General features: G+C 38.4%; 1 protein-coding gene across 3 annotated transcripts in view; it reads left to right on the forward strand.

Annotated features, from left to right (window-relative positions):
• PCYT1A (phosphate cytidylyltransferase 1A, choline) overlaps window positions 1-21,785 on the forward strand; it is a 52,243-nt gene that overhangs the window by 21,451 nt on the left and 9,007 nt on the right. For all 3 annotated transcript variants that reach the window (XM_059920864.1, XM_059920866.1, XM_059920867.1), the window contains 4 exons: window positions 3,287-3,413; window positions 14,671-14,770; window positions 19,869-19,985; window positions 20,712-20,863. In XM_059920864.1, coding sequence (XP_059776847.1) covers window positions 3,297-3,413; window positions 14,671-14,770; window positions 19,869-19,985; window positions 20,712-20,863 — 486 coding nt within the window. In that variant the 5' untranslated portion in view covers window positions 3,287-3,296. The remainder of the gene's footprint in view (window positions 1-3,286; window positions 3,414-14,670; window positions 14,771-19,868; window positions 19,986-20,711; window positions 20,864-21,785) is intronic.

Genomic DNA, 21,785 nt, shown 5'->3' on the forward strand with positions numbered 1-21,785 from the left:
GAGGGCTCACGCCAAGGAGAACTTCCCAGAACCTCTGCTGCCAGTGTCCTTATCCCCACGGTGAAACAGAGCCACCACTCGCCTCTGCAGGAGACCCTCCAACACCAGCAGGTAGGTCTGGTTCAGTCTCCCCCAGGCTCACTGCTCCTTCCCCTGGGTCCTGATGCACACATTACTTTGTGTGTGCCCTCCAAGAGTGGGGTCTCTGTTTCCCCCAGTCCCGTCAAAGTCCTGCAATCCAATTCCCACTAGGCTTCAAAGTCTGATTCTCTAGGAATTCCTCCTCCCGTTGCCTGACCCCCAGGTTGGGAAGCCTGACGTGGGGCTCAGAACCTTTACTCCAGTGGGTGGACTTCTGTGGTATAAGTGTTCGCCAGTCTGTGAGTCACCCACCCAGCAGTTACGGGGTTTGATTTTACTCTGCTTGCGCCCCTCCTACCGTCTCACTGTGGCTTCTCCTCTGTCCTTGGACGTGGGGTATCCTCCTTGGTGAAGTCCAGGGTCTTCCTGTCAATGATGGTCCAGCAGTCAGTTGTGATTCTGGTGCTCTCGCAAGAGGGAGTGAGAGCACGTCCTTCTACTCCGCCATCTTGGTTAATCTCCACACGTTTTACTTTAAAAAAAAAAGTGAAGCCTTTAGAAAAGTTGCAAGAATATTAAAATGAACTCCTTTATGCCTGACTCAGCTTCATACATTGATAACATTTTGCCATATTTACTTTACCTTTTTATATGTAATATAATATACACATTTTTCTTTTTTTTTTTTTTTTTTGCTGAGGTTAAGTTGCAGAGATCATAACCCTTTATCCCTAGATACTTCAGCATAAAAAAACAATGACAGTCTTTTACATAACAGTATAATGATCAACTTCAGGAAGTTTATTTTAACATTGATATATATTATTATCTGATACGGAATCCATATTTTAATTTTACTGATTGTCCTAATAACTATCCTTTATAACAATTTCTCCCCCAATCTAGAATTATGCGTTACATTTAGTTGTCATTTCTTTGGTCTCTTCTAACCTGGAACAGTCCCTCAGCCTTTCATTGTTTTTCATGATTGACATTTTTTTGAAGAATACAGCCTTGTTGTTTTGTAGAATGTCCTTTAGTTGAGGTTTGTCTGATTGTTCCTCATAAATCCATACAGGTTATGCATTTTTGGAAGATGATGTGTCCTCAGTGTCTCACATCAGGAGGCATTATTGGTGACGTTAATAAGCTTTAATTACTTAGCTGAGAGATTTTTTTCACTTTTTTTTTTTTTACATTATTAATAGTGTACATTTTTAAATTTTATTTATTTTTTTTATACAGCAGGTTCTTATTAGTCATCCATTTTATACATATTGGTGTATATATGTCAATCCCAATCTCCCAATTCAGATTTTTTTCACTTTAAAGGTAACTCTTTTTACTTTGTAATTAATAAGTCATTGATGGGGAGATATTTACTTTGAAACTGTTCCTAAACAAACTTTCCTCCAATGGTTTTGCAATCCTAAGGAGCATTTTTTATCATAAACATGTGGTTTCCTCACCTTGATTGAAGTCTTCTTGAGAAAATAACTTTTACTTTAAAAATTATGTTATAATACCTTGTGCACAATAAATACTCAATATTATTGACTGCCTAACCTTGAGCTACCTGACACCAGATTGCTGATTATATTTCTCATAATGGATTTTGTCTACCTACTCTGAGAATTTAACAGATATTTGCAGCAAAGTCCTCTTGTATGCAAATTAGAAACGGTCATTAACTGAACTGATTAGGCATTCTTAGCAGGCCTCTCAGACCAGTGAGATGGGAGTAGTAAATCTGACCTCTGGATATTTCAAAAGAATAATTAATAACAATAATGAGGAAAATCTCTGATCATTATCACTGGAAAAACTTATTAAATATATAGTACCCTCCTTTCATTTTATTTTAATTTGTGATGAAAATACATTTTAATTTTAATTGAATATGTGATGAAAGGAAGTTTCTGGGTGGTGTTCATCTTTCACTTTAGATTCTGACATTTTTTCATACCAGCCTAATACTTAGCCATGACTCATGGTGTGTTTCTTTCAGTCTCTAAGAACTAGGTTAGGTTTCTTGTAGATCTTATCACATTGCCACTTGGAATTTAGTGGGAGGAAAGAAAGAAAGGCACAATTTCGATTGTTTAGATAAACATCTATTCTGGAGGGCTTATTAGAGGCAGTGAGGCAGAGTAGAAAGTCCTCATTCTGTCTAGTATTTTGTTTTGTTTTCTGCTTCTACTATAAGGATCTTTTTTCCACCTTTCACTGTACTACATCTTGGGCAGAGATGGCAGTTGATCATTGAAGTTCCTCTATCTCCAATTTCTGGCTGATATCTAAAATTTCATCATTATCAAGAAATTAATTTATTTGTGCAAATTATGTTACCTAAGAAAAATACAGATATCCTTGTAGGGGACTGGAGGTGTAGCACAAGCCAACATCTAAACATGAAACATCAAATATTCAGAACTTTTCTGTAATAGTTAGTTGCTAGACACTTTCTGCTAAATGAGACAATAATAAATAAGTTTTTCCTTGGGGGAAGGAGAAGCCTGGGTGGGGTTTTAGTAGTTGGGGACTCTGAGCAAGCTTAAGGTGCTAAGACTCAAAGAGGGAGGGGAAATGAATTGAAAAAGGAAGAGGAAGGACATTTAAAAGATACAAGTACACTTACTCTACAATTTTCATAGCTCTCATCCTGGAGGAGTGGTCTCTGAAATATACAGAGCATTTAGAGTTAAGAAATCCATGCTTTGTTAAACCAGGAATCGCTGGTGGCCATCCTTTTAAAAAAAAAAGGCTCTTTTCTCCGTCTGTACCGAAGACATACCTTTCACATTTCCTTGCACCTGTCATACTTCTAGGTGTCCTAGAGATATGATGTAAGAGTAGTGGAAAGTCTGTATAACTAACTTTCTCAGCCAAGTTCTTCCAGGTTTTTGCATGCAGTCAGGATATGAAATTAGCAGTTGGTATACAGGCTGTATTGGTTGGGAAATAATTTACAAGGTCCAGGTGATTAATTGTGCCATTGTTCCACAGAGAGGCATTTCAGTGTTTCTACTAGAGCCTGGGTTTTGTGAAGCTTTGCTGTTTTTGCCGGATGCAATTGGTTCATCTTTGTGAAATGTGTGCTATGGAATTGATACTAAGTGCATCCATATTAACATCTCTGAAATACTGGTGACAGGCTTTTCCCACCCCAATGAGACAAAAATTCTTTTTCACTTTCTATCACCAGTTAGAAGAAGATGGATGCACAGAATTCAGCCAAAGTCAACATGAGGAAGAGGAGGAAAGAGATACCTGGACCCAATGGGGCAGCAGAGGATGATGGAATTCCTTCAAAAATGCCACGCTGTGCAATTGTAAGTAAGGAAGAGATTTCTTTGTTGAACACTTAACCTGGCAGGAGGAGGGTAGAAACTGATATAACACTGACAATATCAACATTACAAGTCTTCTTAAATAATGGAAAGAATGAATAGTAAGTGTGAATAGTAACTTTCCACCAGTTGTTGGAACTCTTATGCAGATTATAACTCACAGCTCAGTTGTAAGAGCTTTACACTGGAATTGAAAAAAGAATGTTAGGAAAATTTGGAGGTTGTACATATATTAGGCAAAAGATCAAATTCAAACGAATGAAATAGAGAAATTGTAGCTCCAGGCAGAGATCTGATCTTAGCATCATCTCATGGTGTTTAGTTTTCTGTGTCTTACTGTCTCTTCTCTCATATCACTCCTCCACTCTATTACTGGTTATATCTTAGATGAGAACCTTTTTCTGTTACTGCCTACCTTATGTTCCTTTATCTCTGGGATGTTATCTTTGTATTTCCTAACCACTTCCAAGCCTTTGATGAAAGACCCCTTTCCAAACGGCTCATCCTGTCTCAGGTTGGTACCCTTCCTGAAGCTTCCCCTAAAAAAAATATGTCAAAGAATATTTATACACAGTTGGAGTTATTATTGATATACAGTGTTGTTATGAAATCCATGTTTTAAAATCCCAGTGACAGAGTTATATGTTTCTGTATGTTTTGTACCTATATTGACCATTAGCCATTGATCCAACTGCAGTTTCCACTGGTTACTTTTGGAGCTTCATAACCCAAAAGGAAAAACATTTCTACTCGGACACAATTACTATTTGTTCTAAACCAATATTTTATCTTGAGCAATAAAAGCAACTGGACTCCACAAATAGTAGGTATATGCTTCAGGCCTGATATTGATGATTATGTTGGGGGCAAGTGTATTAGTTTTCTATTGCTGTTGTAACAAATTACCACAAATTTAATGGCCTAAAACAATACAGATATATTATCTTACAGTTCTAGGGGTCACAAGGCTGAAATGGGTCTTAAAAGTCTAAAATCAAGTGTTGTTAGGGGCTGGAGGTTCTAGGAGAAAAACTGTTTCCTTGCCTTTTCCAGCTTCTAGAAGTTGCCCGTATTGCTTTGCTCAGGGGCCAGCCAGCAATCACAACACTCTGACCACTGCTTCTGTCATCACATCTCCTTCTGATTCTGAATCCCCTGCCTCCTTTATTCACTTGTAAAGACCCTTGTAATTACATTGGACATACTTGGCTAATCCAGGATAATCTGTCTATCTTAAAATCCTTTAATCACATTTGCAAAGCCCCTTTTGCCATGTAACATAGTCACAGGTTCTAGAAAGTAAGATGTAGACATCCTTAGGGGGCCATTATTCTTTACAGCAAGTAAACTCAGAAAAGACTCAGCAGTCAAGAAAACAGGGCTTTTTTTTTTTTTTTTTGGCTGCTTTGGGTCTTTATTGCTGCGCGCGGGCTTTCTCTGGTTGCGGTGAGCGGGGGCTACTCTTAGATGTGGTGCGCGGGCTTCTCACTGTGGTGGCTTTTCTTGTTGCAGAGCACGGGCTCTAGGCGCGCGGGCTTCAGTAGCTGTGGCTCACGGGCTCTAGAGCGCAGGCTCAGTAGTTGTGGCGTACGGGCTTAGTTGCTCCGCGGCATGTGGGATCTTCCCGGACCAGGGATTGAACCCATGTCCCCTGCACTGGCAGGTGGATTCTTAACCAGTGTGCCAACAGGGAAGTCCCTAACAGGGCATTTTTAATTTCTGAATGTTTCTTAGAGAATTCAGGTTAAGGAGATGGTGGTGGGCACCAATTCAGCACTGTCACTTGGAGTAGGGACAAGTTATAACCAAGTAGGTAATACTCTGAGCCAATCACCATAGCCACGAATAGACCAAACAAGGCCAGTCTTAGTGGAATGGGCTCTGAGAAGACTTAAATTTCTTGGTTCTTAGAATCTAAGGAATTTCAATGCTTTAAGTTACTCTGCTTCATATATTCATGTCACAGATCAGTTAAGTGGCTTGCTACCTATTTCACATTCCTCTCTGGTACACACTGGCTATTTAACATGGGCTAATGGTCAAAGATTCACTCACCCAACAGGCTGGACTGACTCTAATGAAGAGTGTCTGCTAAATAAACTTGTGTGTCATCGCCACTGTACACATGTGCTTTCTATCTCTGAATCCCTTTCGACTCTGTAGCAAAAACGAACAAGGTTTTTTTTTTTTATGACAGCTTTACCGAGATCATAAATCCACCCATTTAAACTGTACAATTCAATGGTTTTTAATATATTCACAGAGTTGTGCTACCATCACCACAGCCAGTTTTAGAATATTTTTATCGTCCCCAAAAGAAGCCCCATACCCATTAGCAGTCACTCCCCATTTCCTCCCAACCTCCCCAAGTATTTGGTAGCTGGGTTGGTAGGTCAGGATAAAATGGATGAAGGGAGAGAAAAGAGTTAAGGAGGAAAAATTAAGGGATAACTTTATGGCTAGTTTGTCTATAAGTATAAAGAATTTACTGAAACATGTTTCTAAAGGTAAAATCAAAAGGATCACAGAAATATTTATAAAGAATAGACATTTAGCCTATCTTAATATTTGTCATATGTATGAATAAGTCACAGAGTACTTAAACTCTGAGGTTAATTGACCGAAGTTCTGCTTATGGAGATAGATCTTACAATCTCATTTCAAACTACATATATTGAGAACCTCTGTGTGTCATTTGCTATGCATTGAGATGCAAAGATGCAAAGATGCAAAGGTGGCCTTGCCCTTAAGAAGCTCATAGACAAATAGGGGAAAGAGACAAATAATTAAGATACAGTATGAAAAGGTCCAAATAGAAGTAAGTTAGAGGTACAGTGACCCTCTAGAGGAGCAACAGATTAACTTTGACCAAGGGGTGGGGACAGTGGTTTTGGAAAAGCTTCATTGAGGAGATTATTTCAGAGTTGAACTTTGAAGGCTAAATAGGAATTCAAGAAATGGACAAGAGATAGAGTACAACTTCAGAAGTGTGAAATAATAGTATGTTTAGCAAACTACAAGTAACATTACTGGAGCTTAAAGTTCAGAATAAGAATCTGCAATAGATAAGGTAAAGCAAGGGCCTACTCATGAAGGATCTTGTATGCTGTGCTAAGGAATTTGAACTTTATCCTATAGGTAATATGATCAGATATACAATTTAGAAGATCATCCTGATTGCTTTGGAAAGGAACAGTTGAAACAGGGATAGACAGAAGCCACAGGACTAGTTGTGAGATTATTGTAATGATTCAGGTTAGAAATGATGAAGGATTAAACTAAGGCAGTAGATACAGAGAGGACAAGATAAACTTTAAGTTTTTAAGAAGTGAAATAGACAATTCTTGGAAATTATCAGGATGCAGAGGGTGAGAGGTGTTAAGGATGACTGCTAGGTTTCAGCCTTAGGTAGTTTGTGTAGATGGGGTGCTTCTCATTCAGATGAAAAATACAGGAAGAAGAGCTGTTTTAGGAGGAAGGCGATGGGTTTAGTACATGTTCAACTTAGAAGGTCTATGAGGCATCCAAATAGTAGTTAAATAGGTGAGCTCATTGTTTACGTCCATTGAAATGGCAACAGGAATCAGGGAGAATGATTGTTTTTCTTTTTCTTTCTGCTCTGTTCCTTATCCCTTCTTTCTCACACCACATGGTATTCCTCTTGAATCTAGAGCCTTTTTCTTGACATTATTGAAATAATTTGGAACTCAGGAGGGCATGTTACCATTTGTGCAGAATGTTTGGGTAAATGGGAAATGTTTCTCTGTGCCATTCTGAAACTTTTTGCTGAAAAATGTTTACGAATCCTTGGAAATAGAATACATACTGGGAAGCCAATATCAAGTTCTAGTATTATATTATTTGAGTTATCTCCTCTTTCCTATTAGTAAGGACACCAGAATCTCTTCTTCTCTTTCACGAGAATTTTGAGTAGTGAGTTAATATATGTGAACATAATCAGGAGAAAGTTTTTATGGAAGCAATATTGCATCCAGAAGTTCATTCATAATTTGGGAGATGATGATCATTATAAGTTTTAATTTTTAGTTATAATAGTATTAGTTATAATTTGCATAGACTTAGAAACTTTATATAGCATTTAGAAGCTAACCTCTTAGATTAATACAATTTAGTTAATTTTGTTAGTATAATGAAACCTGTGTTCCATAGAATGGAAGAGAAAATGAGCTAATGTAGATTTGTTGAGTGCCTACTCATATGTGTAACATTGTGCTAGTTACTTTGCATATGCTATTTTATTTAATCCTCATAGCAACCTTATGGAGCAGGTATTACTATCTTCCATTTTTTAAAAAATTACTTAATTACTTAATTAATTTATTTTTGGCTGCATTTGGTCTTCGTTGCTGTGCGCCAGCTTTCTCTGGTTGTGGTGTGCGGGCTTCTCATTGCGGTAGCTTCTCTTGTTGCGGAGCACGGGCTCTAGGCATACGAGCTTCAGTAGTTGTGGCGCACGGGCTCTAGGCACACGAGCTTCACTAGTTGTGGCACGCGGGATCAGTAGTTGTGGCTTGCGGGCTCTAGAACGCAGGCTCAGTAGTTGTGGCGCACAGGCCTAGTTGCTCTGCAGCATGTGGGATCTTCCCGGACCAGGGCTCAAGCCCGTGTCCCTTGCATTGGCAGGCGGATTCTTAACCACTGTGCCACCAGGGAAATCTGATCTTCCATTTTATAGCAGGTGAAATGAAAGCTGTAGAAGCTTGCTGTGATTTCACAGCTATGAAGTGATAGAGCTGGGATTTAGATCTAAGTTTTTTTCAAGTCCTAAACCCTTGCCCTTTCATTTATACTTTGCTACCAGAGAGTCAAAAGACTTGAAAGCAGTATTATTCCATAGAATTCCTTTGAGGTTAAAATGAAGGAGATTTGTTTTAGGAGAACACAGGTAGAAATACTTAGTCCTACTTTTATATAAACATCAGCTTTTAGAGACAATGTTCTCTAACTGAGAAGAGAATAATAGGGTGTTTTAAAAAATACTACTCATTCTAACAGGAGGCAGCTCTAGAGAGTTAAAGATTTTGCTGATCTGTTTTAGCTGAAGAACCTTAGGTTTCATTCTCTATACTTAGGAGGGATCGATTCAGCACAAATTCTAGCCAGGAGGGACAGTTGCATTTGCCTTCTGCCTTGGAATGTACACAGTATACAAGGAAGATGGAAGAAACAGAGTTATGAAAGATAGGATACGTAATGTATCTCTTAAAATTGAGATAAAATTCACATACATAAAGTTCACCATTTTAATCATTTTAAAGTGTACAATTCAGTGGTTTTAATACTAAAAATTCACAGTGTTGTACAACCATCACCACTATCTAATTCCAGAACATTTTTATCACCACAAAAAGAGACCCTGTACCTATTAGCAGTCATTCCGTCATTCCCCTCTTCCCTTTACTCCCTGGCAACTGCTAATCTATTTTCTCTCTCTAGGGATTTGCCTATTCTGGACATTTCATATAATCACACAATGCATGGCCTTTTATGCCTGGCTTTTATTTATTTATTTATTAAAATATGTATTTATTTATTTATTTTGGCTGTGCAAGGTCTTAGTTGCGGCACGTGGGATCTTTTAGTTGCAGAACGTGGGATGTTTTAGTTGCTGGCTCTTAGGTGCGCCATGCAGGCTCTTAGGTGCGGCATGCATGTGGGATATAGTTTCCTGAGCAGGGATCAAACCCGGGCCCCCTGCATTGGGAGCGTAGAGTCTTACCCGCTGGACCACCATAGAAGTCTCTGGCTTCTTTTATTTAGCACAATGTTTTCAAGGTCCACCCAGGTGGTAGTGTTTATTAATACTTCATTCCTTTTTATAGGTGAATCCATATAGACATACTACTTTGTTTATCCATTCATCAGTTGTTGGACATTTGGATTATTTCTGCTTTTTGGCTATCGTGAATAATGTTCTGACTATTATTCATGTACAAGGTTTTTTTTAAAGATATGTTTTCAGTTCTCTTGCTTATATACCTAGGATTGTAATTTCTAGGTCATATATATTCTTTGTTTAACATTTTGAAGAACTGTTTTCCAAAGCTGTGTGCTAGTTTACATTCACAGCAGTGTACAGAGGTTCCAGTTTCTCCACATCCTTGCCATCACTGTTGTTGCCTGTCTTTTTGCTTTTAGCCATCCTAGTGGATGTGAACCAGAGTCTCATTGTGGTTTTGATTTGCATTTCCATAATGCCTAATATTGTTGAGCACCTTTTCATGTGTTTTTTGGCCATTAGTATATCTTTTTTGGAGAAATGTCTGGATACCTCTTCTTCCTTAACTCTTCTCTTCCCTCTTCTGCCTCCCTTCCATTCACCAGGACCTAACCCTAGATCTTTCAGTTTCTGTTAATTCTTTGTTTTTCTTCCTGGACCTATTAACTTGGCCTTCTAAAGATTAAAGTTTCTAGCTTGATCTGGGCTGAATATAGTGCTCAGTAGTTCCATTAATCATTTGCTGATGCTCAAATATATACATTTCCCACAACAGCTATTCCAAATATTTTGTACTTTCCTCAAGTTTTCAGTCTCATTCCAAGGTCCCTGTTCTTTATAGGGAACTTTACTTTCTTCTTTACTATACTGAGAAAATTGAGGGCATCAGAATATAAGTTTATACATCCTTCCTCCTTTACATCCAATATTATCCTTTTATCACCTTTCCTTTCTTCTGCTTTCAGAAAAATGTGATCCTAATTACTTATAGGGCCAACAGCTTCCCCGCTGCTCTCCTTTGAGGCCATTCCCTGTCATTCTTCTAGACTCTTCCTTCCTTATCTGTTTTTTTCCTTCTCTTGATATTTTCAGTCTCTTCGGCTCCTTTTCCTTTGTCTTAGACATGTACAGATATCCTCAACTTTTAAGAAAACCTGCTACTTGATCCTTCTGTCCCCTCTAGGTACCTTTCTGTTTTTCTCATTCCCTTTATGGCTATACATCTCTAATGAGAGATTATTACTAATCTGTTTCCTTGTCTTCCAATTTTCTTAAAGGCACTGGTGTTCTGACTTTCACTAGTATATTCTAGGAGGTCTCCAATAGTCATTTGAATCTCCAGATTCAAAGACTGTCAGTTCTCATTTTCTTTGATCTCTACTCCTTTTTAAGAAACTTCTCTATTCCTGCTGATGGTACCACAGTCTTATTTTCCTCAGTTCAAAAGCTCAGTTATTATAAACTCCTCTCTCAAGTGATAGTATATTTTCTCTTTACCATGTCCTACCTATTCTTCCTTCACAGAATCTTTTAACTGTCACTCTCTCTATTCCCATTGCAATATTAACGGAAAAATCCACAAATCCATTTCTTCCTCCCTGTAATAACCTCTGAACTGATCTCTTTCTAAGTATGCAGAATAACCAGTGGTGTCCTGATAAACTGGGGGGAACAAACCTCTGATATATAGCATTTACTGATTTCTGTGGCTGATTTCAAACTACCAGCCCTCAAAATATGTGAATATTTAAAAACTGACTCCAGCACACTATTGATAATAAATTTCAGAGAACACAGTAAGGCTGTCTTTTATCTACATGTACTATTGTTAATAAGCACAATTTTTTCTATTTGTTTCATATATTTTATATTATGTATAAATATATTTATATATAAACAACTTCATTGAGATATAGTTCATATACCATTATAATTCACCTACACATGTAGAGTGTTCAATTCAGTGGTTTTCAGAATATTCACAGACTTGTGCAACCATCATCATGATACATTTTAGAGCATTTTCATCACTCCAGAGAGAAACCCTGTACCCATCAGCAGTCACTCCCCATTTCTCCCCAACCCTTCCATCCCTGTGTAACCCCTAATCTACTTTCTGTCTGTAAATTTTCCTATTCTTGGACATTGCATATAAATGGAGTCATACAGTAAGTCGCCTTTTGTGGCTGGCTTCTTTCACTTAGCATAATTTTTTCAAGGTTCATCCATGTTATAGCAGGTATCAGTACTGCATTCCTTTTTATGGCTGAATGGCATTTGTTTCTTGAGGTATAACTTACATACAGTAGAGTGCACAGACCTTAAGTGTACAGCTCAGTAAATGTTTATATTTGTATACATCCGTGTAATCACTGGCACACCTAGGAGACTCCCTCACGCTCCTGCTAGTCAGTAGCCTCTTTCCCCAGATTTTTTTTTCTTTGTTCTCTGACTTCTATTAACCATAGATTAGCTTTGCCTGTTTTTGACCTTCATATAGATAGAATCATAGAATGTCTGTTATTTTGTGGCTAGCATATACTTTTAGAAACACAAATTACTGTTAGGCAACTCTTTGGGTACTAACTTCCAGAGGATAAATTGTTTTTTCTAATTTAATCTGTAGGTAAATTTCTAATAACTTCAGAAAATCACACATTTGTGTCCTTGGTCTATTCTTAACCTTTTTTTAAAAACGTTCTTAAAAAGGATAACACACGCACATCTCCTAAAAATGTTTTTCTTATAGCTTTAGCATATTTTAAACTAAGCTTATATAAGTGCTATTTAAAAGAAATATGTTTTAATTTTAAAGCCTTATTTTAAAAATCTATCCTTATCTGAAATCAAAACAAAACAATGGGGGCTTCCTTGGTGGCGCAGCGGTTGGGAATCCGCCTGCCAATGCAGGGGACACGGGTTCGTGCCCCGGTCCGGGAGGATCCCGCATGCCGCGGAGCGGCTGGGCCCGTGAGCCACAGCTACTGAGCCTGCGCGTCTGGAGCCTGTGCTCCGCAACAAGAGAGGCCGCGATAGTGAGAGGCCCGCGCACCGCGATGAAGAGTGGTCCCCGCTTGCCACAACTAGAGAAAGCCCTTGCACAGAAACGAAGACCCAACACAGCCATAAATAGATAAATAAATAAATAAATTTAAAAAAACAAAAAACAAAAAAAAACAGTGTCTTCCCAGTTTCTGAATTTAGCCCAGTCACAATGTGATCTATGTGTAATTTAAAAATCTAAGTAAACATCACTATAGCCCAACAGAAATTAAAAGAATTGTAAGGGAATATTATGAACAATTTCATGCCAAAAAAATGTGACAATTTAGATGAAATAGACATATTCCTAGAAAGAGACAAATTACCAAAACTGACCCAAGAAAAAAATAGAAAATCTGAATAGACCTATGCCAAGTAGAGTATTGAATTGTCTTTAAAAAAATCTTCCTACAAAGACAAAGTCAGACACAAATGACTTCACTGGTGAATTCTATCAGACATTTAAGGAAGAAATAATATCAATCCTATCCACTTTCAGAGAATAGAGGAGAGAACATTTCCTAACCAATTTTATGAGGTCAGATAGCAAAGACAGGCAAAAACAGCACAAGAAAAGAACATTATAGTTCAAAATCCCTCACAAACTTAGATGCAAAAGTCCTTAACAATATATTAACAAATTGAATCCAAGAACATATAAAAAGATTTATACAATGTGACCAAGAAGAATTTCACTCAGGAATGCAAGGTTGGCTTAACATTCTAAAATCAATTAATCGAATACACCATAATTAATAAAATAAAAGACAAAACCAAAACATGATTGTTTCAATAATGTAGAAAAAGCATGTGACAAAATCCAATGCTCGTTCATTAAAAAACTCTCAACAGGGAATTCCCTGGCGGTCCAGTGGTTAGGACTCAACACTTTCACTGCCGTGGCCTGGGTTCGATCCCTGGTCGGGGAACTAAGATCTCATAAGCCTCATGGCACAGCCAAAAAAAACCAACTCTCAACGAACTACAAAATGAAGAGAGATATCTCAACCTGATAAAGGGCATCTAAGAAAAACCTACAGCTAAGATAATACTTAGTGTTGAAAGATTGCATGCTTCTCCCCTAAGACTGGGAACAAGGCAAGGATATTTATCCTTGCCACCTCTATTCAGCATTGTACTAGAGGTTTCAACTAGTGCAATAAGGGATAATAAAAGGAAGTTAAAGCCATCCAGATTGGAAAGGAATAAGTTAAACTGTCTTTATTCACAGGCAACATGATCTCATATGTAGACAGTCCTAAGGAATCTACCAAACAAACTGCTAGAACTGATAATTGAGTTTAACAAAGCCACAGGAGATGAGTCAACTGAAATTACTCACACTGATACACATACACACATACAAATCAATTGCATTTCTATATACTGGCAAGGAACAATCCAAAAATAAAATTAAGAAAACAGTTACAAAAGCATCAAATAGAATAAAATACTTAGGAATAGATTTAACAGAAGCTCTTAAGTAAGGCCTTCCTGTAAGGAGGAAAGAGCATACCTACGTTTTTTGGGTTTTTTTTGTTTTTTGTTTTTTAAATATTTATTTATTTATTTTTGTCTGTGTTGGGTCTTCGTTTCTGTGCGAGGGCTTTCTCTGGTTGCGGCGAGCGGGGGCCACTCTTCATCGCGGTGCGCGGGCCTCTCACTATCGTGGCCCCTCCTGTTGCAGAGCACAGGCTCCAGACGCTCAGGCTCAGCAGTTGTGGCTCACGGGCCCAGCCGCTCCGTGGCATGTGGGATCCTCCCAGACCAGGGCCCGAACCCGTGCCCCCTGCATTGGCAGGCAGACCCTCAACCACTGCACCACCAGGGAAGCCCCCATACCTACGTTTTTATTTCAGCATTGCCTCTGAGTAATTGCATGCAATTCATATAACTTCTCTGAACCTCATTTTCCTCATCTTTAAATTGAGGATGCTAACTATTGTACTACTTGCCTCACAGGGCTGTTAATGAGAATTAGAACGTATTTACAGTGTAAAGCATTATACAGTGATGATCGTACTTAAAGCACATGGCAGCTGTATGCCTTCCCAGTCCCATAGTTGAAGTGGTATGAAAAGGCACTTGTGAACCTTGGCAAATTCATCACATAGATCAGGGTTGGCTGTTCTGCCGTCTGGCAGAGGAGCTGTCATTCTGGACCCAGTTAGTTGGGACTATGCTTAGGTTCTCAGCCACCTTCCTCAGTCCTATCCTGAAATCACCATCAAGACATTTATCTTTCATGCCATGATTTGCCCGTTTGGTAAAAGGTTGCAACTTTCACTTGTCATTTTGGAATGCTTTTATCTTTTTTCTTTTTAAGGTTATGAACTTTTAGGAAAAATTTTAATCACAGCATGTTGAATAACTGATTATTCTTTAAAGCCGCCATTTTTTGAGTATTTTAGTTTATACCATTGAATTTTTCTTTTCCTTCACTTTCCTCTTCTTAAGGGCTTACGGCAGCCAGCGCCTTTTTCTGATGAAATTGAAGTAGACTTTAGTAAGCCCTATGTCAGGGTAACCATGGAAGAAGCCAGCAGAGGAACTCCTTGTAAGTAAATGACGAATTATTTTGTTGTTTTACTATTGTTTTTAGCATTCAATTGTACTTATCAAATGTACACCCACTCACTATATTCTTCCCTCAGTTTACCTGTAAAAGCTACTTGAGAGAGGGGTTCCCCCCATCTCACTTGCTGTTCTATTTGGGAGGATAACTGTACTCCATAAAATTTCATTTATATTGTATACTAATTTCCCAGTATTTTGTCACAGCTATGAGATACAGTGGTACACACTTTTTTGGGGGGCTGTTATCATCACAGCTGTGAGATACAGAGGAGCAGAGACAATAAGATATTAGCCTGAGCTGCTTTATAATCTTGTCTGTTTTTATAAAGGTCCAAATAATATGTCAGACTGTCACATTTTTAATAGCCATCAGAATTTCCCACCAAGTTTTCCTTTCTATCAGTCAGTACACTAGCTATGATGCTGCTGACTGACAGAGGACAAAGATATCCTAAGTTGGGAGATGCTTATCACTTAATTTTATCTTTATTGATATTATAGTTTTCCAGGTTTTTTAAAAAAAGGCTTGCTTTATTATTTTCAAAGCCCATACTCTTTATTTGTATACTTAGTTTACATTATTAAGTAGCAATTTCTGGCCTCATAAATTATTAATATGTATTCCAGATAGTTTTGGGCAGTTGGTTTTAGGGATCATCATAAATAGAAACTTCCACGAGCATTTGTTATGAATACAAAGTCCTATAGGCATCTGTTCTTACTTCTCTGTAAATTCTCCATTTCTCCTTTTTTTCCCAATCCTTTTTCATTTCTTTTGATTACTGTGGTAAGTGTTTACTCTGTAAATGTAGGGCTGGACTCAACCCAGGCAAGCACTAGGGAATAAGAGGTAGTTATAGCCACAAATCTATACATTTTCAGTATATAGAAGATATTTGTAGTTACTTCTTAATTGTGTTAGTATGTTTACTCTCTGTTGTAACTTAGGAGTACTGAAATATGAATAGAAATGAATGCTGGACAATGTTAGGCTAGGGGTCCCAATACCCCTTAGCTATATCTTGGCTGTGTGGAGTATGGTTTTGGGGTCCTCAAAATTTCAGAGAATGCTTTCCTTTTGCAAAAGTGTTTAGATATAGCTCATGTTGATCACAACCCTTCTGATTTATGATGTGATTTTTTGGGTTTGGCTCCTCTTACTTCAGTAATAGGCAGGCTAATTGGGCAGAGTAAAATGACAACAAGGAAAGACAGGCTATATGTAACAGTGTAGTGGTGGCAGGTCAGACTTCAAAATGCCACTAGACAGTTCAAGGATCACATTCAGATGTGATAGTAGAGCCTGTTGAGGGCAAGAACTTTTCATATACTCTCTAATGACACACATTCAGAATGCAGTACCTCACTCAGATCTGATCACATTAGTTATATTAGCCACCTTGTTGCTAATCTAGCCACATACCATTTGTGGTAGGAAAAATGTATGTATGTATATGTATACTGTTTCCAAGTTTTGCAACTTATAATTAACAAACACTAATAAATTAATTTCTAAAAATTTTAGAATAGTAGAATTTTATAAGTAAGTCATTTATGAGATTATATACTTTCTACACTCTTCATTATATACATGAATATAGGTCCATAGAAACTAAGAAGTGAAACAGTAAAACAAATAATTAGTGATAGAATTGAAGCTAAAAACCTAAGTTTTTCCATCTTTGTGTTCTTTTCATCCTGGAGTGGTGCTATTCTTTATATAGACATTAGTTATAAATAATAGAAGGCTATCAGCAAGCTGATTGAATTTTGGGTGGAACAAATAGTCACAAATTGGCCTGTAAAATTTGCCAGTCTAACTTGACCTCTGGTTTTTCCTTTATCTTATTCTGTCTGTTCAGTTTTATGTTAAATAACCAAGTAAGTGACTGTCTTCATGCCAGTGCCAGACAAGGAATAAACAAATAAAGAATCTACACATGCCATATAGTTAGTGAATTTTAAACCAATAACTGGTTCAAGGGGCATCCCTCCCCCTGCCCCCAGGTTTCACCTAGGGAGGTTAAGGGAGTACAAGAGGGAAGTTTGTGTAATCTTGGAGTAAACTCACTACTTGGAGATAAAAGGAATACGGCTTGAGAGATGAGAAGATCATCTTTTTTAGAAGGTGGGAAAAAACCCAGCAGTATGTTCTCTGGTTTCTTCCTTTCTGGAGAAAGGAAGAAAAAGGCAAAGTCTGAAGGGCAGTGGAAATCTGTTAAAGATGAATGGTTCAGTGGTAGCTATTTGAGAGAATATATCAAAAGAGATAATAAATTGAAACCCAGGTCTCTTCTGCTTAAAGGAGAACATCTAGTTAGTCTAGCAGTAGTGAAAAGACTATAATTTGTAATCCAAATCAAGACCATTTTTGAGAGTGAAAGCAGGTGCTCTTGACAGTGTGCTGGAACAACAGATATAAATCAGAGGGTATAGTCATCCTGACCAATAGCCACTTGGTAAAGGAATGGATAACGCTTGCTTTCTCCCCAGATTTTTAGTTCAACAGTGGCCCCTTCTGGTCATTTGGTTAATATACAAGCCTGGGTTTGCCAAAGACTTGCAGTTAAGTCATGGGGAATTGAGAGGTTGGGAAGCTGGGGAAATGCTAAGAGGGCAAGAGGCACATCAGGAATTGGTCCAAGAAAGGGTTCAGAGGTGGCTTGGCCTAATATGGGATGTTTAACTGCTGGCAAATAGCCACATAATCAACAGTGTCTGTGCTATTGCTACTATCCAGGAAATGTGTTTACTGAGCTAAATCTCCCTCATCTCACTTTGCCCTTGGTGTAGAAACAACAATACAGTATTCTCAAATTTTATATTCTATTGTTTGTCTTTTAGGATCAAATAAAGTGAGATCATAGCCACTCTGGACTTGTTTAGGAAAGATAGAAGTATATTAGTTACTTCATGGTCATGATTTCTAGGATGTAGAAGAGAGATTATATTACTCAGGTTTTGTTTTGTTTTGCTTTATTTTATAGATGAGGAAACTGAGGCTTAAAGAGATTAAGATTACAAAGGAATGAGGCTGGTTGGCAAGCTTGAGCTATAATTTTTCTGACTCTTTAAATCCGTCATATAAATTCTCAGTTTTTCATTGTATTGGTGTATTTATTTTATTTAAAATTTTTTATTTCCTGTGTTATAAAATTAGTACATTCCCATGGCCTAACATTCATAAAGTACAAAAAAGACACAGAGTGAAATGACTTCCTCTCATTACTGTCTCACAGCCACCTAGTATCCCTTTTACAGGTAACCAGTATTACCAATTTCTTATTTATTTATTTATTTATTTAATTTATTTATTTTTGCCTGCAGTGGGTCTTTGTTGCTGTGTGCAGGCTTTCTCTAGTTGCGGCGAGTGAGGGCTACTCTTCATTGCGGTGCACAGGCTTCTCATTGCGGTGGCTTCTCTTGTTGTGGATCACGGGCTCTAGACGCGCGGGCTTCAGTAGTTGTGGCTCGTGGGCTCTAGAGCACAGGCTCAGTAGTTGTGGCGCACAGACCTAGTTGCTCCACGGTATGTGGGATCCTCCCTGACCAGGGCTCGAACCCATGTCCCCTGCATTGGCAGGCAGATTCCTAACCACTGCGCCACCAGGGAAGCCCAGTATTACCAATTTCTTGTGGATATCTAAGCAAATAATATATAAATCTTCCCACACTTTTAGCGGGTGGATCATGTCATATTCAGTCTTCCACTGAAATTTAGATTGTTTCCAAACTTTTGCTATTACCAACAGTGCTGCAATCAGTAATGCAATCTGCATGCATATTTACAAACATATCTGTGAGGTAAATTCCTAGAATTGGGATAACTGGGCCAAAGGGTATAAACATTTGTCATTTGTCTTTTCATAGATATTGCCTAATTGCCTTCCTTAAGAGTTGTACCAATTTATACTTCTATCAGCAGTGTATGATTTCTCAGTTTAAAAACTATTTTTTTATGGATAAAGCTATCTATAAAGAAAAGTCCATTACCCTCCTGAGAACCAGTTTCCTCCCCCTTGATTCACTGTCCTCAAGGCAGGAAGGAGATGTATCTTATCCTTACCTTCAGTATGGTGTATTTGATGAGGCTCTGGCCCTTCTTTCGGAGAATGATGTAGATGCTCCTACTGTTATTTTCTGCTGCTACAGTGAAACAGCTCTTCCTTTATTCAAGTAGTGGAAATATGTTACTAGGACTCATTAGGTTTATCATTTGAAGCATGATGAACCATTATATCAATGTCATTCTCAGTGTGTTTATTTGGCTTTGGAATTAGGCTTGTACCCCAAGAGATCATTTCCTCCTTTTCTTTCATAGTCCACTGCCACTAAAAATAAATTAACAGTCAGTTCTCTGTTATTCTCACTAATGGACAAGGGAAGAGGAAAGGCTCTAATATAAAGTCCTAAAATATTTATATTTGATTTTCAAATACCTGGTATATCACTCTCTACTGAGAAAGTGTAACATGCTCACTATCAAGGAGAAATGCTTGAAGGAACTCCATCTGTTATCACAGAGCAGTTATTAAGGGTGAATCTGGGACTGTGAAGCAATCTCACCCCTCTGCATCACTCTTTACTTTCAAAGCAAAGTATTTTATTTTCAAAGCAAAGCATTAGTTGTTAGTAATCAAGGCAGCTTGAAAAAGAGAGAGCAGGTAGCCAGAGCATAGTTTAATTATACTCTGTTTAAACATAACTGAAGTTTAAACATAAGCCGAAGGTGAAGATTTTGAAGTTTCAGATATAGCTCTTGTATAACTCTTCCCTTCACTTCTAAAATAACTTTAAGAAAAAGCAATCATGAAATCCAATTACCTGAGCAGTTTGGTACAACCAGGCTAACAAAGAGAGTTAGTGGATATGATGCCAAGAGTGTCTTTGTGGTCAAGGAAGCCTGTGATGTTATTCCTCACAACCCCAAAGTACCCCAAGTTAAGGTGAATATCCAGAGGACACCTTAAAAGGGGGCTATGCAGGGGTGGAACAATCACACAGTGCCATTTCCATTTGTTAAATATGAGGTATTGAATCAATGTATTTCTGTGATAAATTCTTTCCTTTGGATTTAGGTGAACGGCCTGTGAGAGTTTATGCAGATGGAATATTTGACTTATTTCATTCTGGTCATGCCCGGGCTCTGATGCAAGCAAAGAACCTTTTCCCTAATACATATCTCATTGTGGGAGGTAAGAAAACATCTGATGACTTTAGGTGCTGTCCAGAAAAAAATTATGGTAGCCTCTTTTCTCCTATCTTTATAACCCGAGTACATTGCCTCTTATGTTGGTTTTCAAATGAGAGATATAGTGCAGCCTCTTTAAAATGTGAAATATATGAAGAACATGAAGTATATAAAACCTGAACTGTATAAACCTGGAGAGAGAAGCTCTAAGCTCATTGACTTGAGACGTCCAGGGTTTATCTCACTGGTTTTGGGTGGGTTTCTGCAGTCTGACCCCCGGTGGGGGCGGGGGTGGTCAGAATAGCATTAAGAATAAATGCTACTTAAGAAGAGCATTTGCTTTAGATTTCAGTTTATCATTCTGAGTCAACTGAAGTACAAAAGTCTGCTAAGCTAATGTTATGTGGTCCAGTCCAGTCTAATAAAAGTATAATAGGAAAACATTTTTTAAAACTGTTAATAATTGATACAGAGATGCACAGTAGTTTCATTTCAAAGCCACAGATCTTAGTCCTCCGTTGTATCCTCTCCTCTCCAAAGTGTGAACATATTTAGTGAATGTTGCTCCTGAAGGTGTATCTTGGATTAGGAAAAGCATTGTTATCCAGACTGAGCTACATCCAGAAGACTCTTATCCAGGCTGGGGAGATTGGTTATGAGAGGTTGATGATTGAGGAGTGGTTAAGCAGAGGGGACTTTGACTTAGAACCTTATGTTGTGGTGAACTCAGTTTGCAGTGATGAGCTAACACACAACTTCAAAGGCTTCACCGTGATGAATGAAACTGAGCGCTATGATGCAGTGCAGCACTGCCGCTATGTGGATGAGGTGGTGAGGAATGCCCCCTGGACCCTGACGCCAGAGTTCCTGGCAGAACACCGGGTAAGAAACTGAGCACAGGTTTCCATTCCCTGTTCTGGAATTTCCTCAACTTTCAAGACTTCTGGTACTGTGGCTAGTTTTCCACTAGCCTTATTTTACTTCTGTCTTCTATGTAAATTTCACATAGAAGAGGTAACAGTGTTATTACTTCTAATAATAGTCATCCCTGACATTTTTCTTGGGTTTCATGGTTTACAAGCACTTTTGCATCCATTATATTTCATTTGTTCCCCACAAAAGTCCTATTGGGTAGTTATTAGTTATTTCCACTTTACATATAAGAACAGGGCCAGAGAGGCCAAATAACCAGGTCACACTCGAGCAGGGCTAGAAATTGAACTCTTCAGGGCTTCCCTGGTGGTGCAGTGGTTGGGAATCCGCCTGCCAATGCAGGGGACATGGGTTCGGGCCCTGGTCCGGGAAGGTTCCACATGCTGCGGAGCAACTGGACCTGTGTGCCACAACAACTGAGCCTGCGCACCATAACTACTGAAGCCCACGCGCCTAGAGCCCATGCTCTGCAACAAGAGAAGCCACCGCAACGAGAAGCCCGCGCACCGCAACGAAGAGTAGTCCCCACTCGCCACAACTAGAGAAAGCCTGCACGCAGCAACGAAGACCCAACGCAGCCAAAAATAAATGATTAAAAAAAAAAATCTTATAAAAAAAAAAAGAAATTGAACTCTTCAGTTATGTGAGTCTGTCGCACCCCCCCCCCCAACCCCATTATAGGCGTATCCATCCTCACAGCATATCGGTCTTTTTAGAGTATACACAGCCCCAGACATGCTCTCAAGGAGTTCACATTCCAGGAAATAAGATATATAAACATAGACTTCTCCTGTATTGACTTAAATTTCGTTTCAAGACTTTTGATTTCAGGCTAGAAATTATGTGGGATCAGAAACCAGGGAGGTTTCTC

Source organism: Balaenoptera ricei, chromosome 4 (assembly GCF_028023285.1).
Source record: "Balaenoptera ricei isolate mBalRic1 chromosome 4, mBalRic1.hap2, whole genome shotgun sequence".
In the NCBI taxonomy this organism is placed as follows: Eukaryota; Metazoa; Chordata; class Mammalia; order Artiodactyla; family Balaenopteridae; genus Balaenoptera; species Balaenoptera ricei.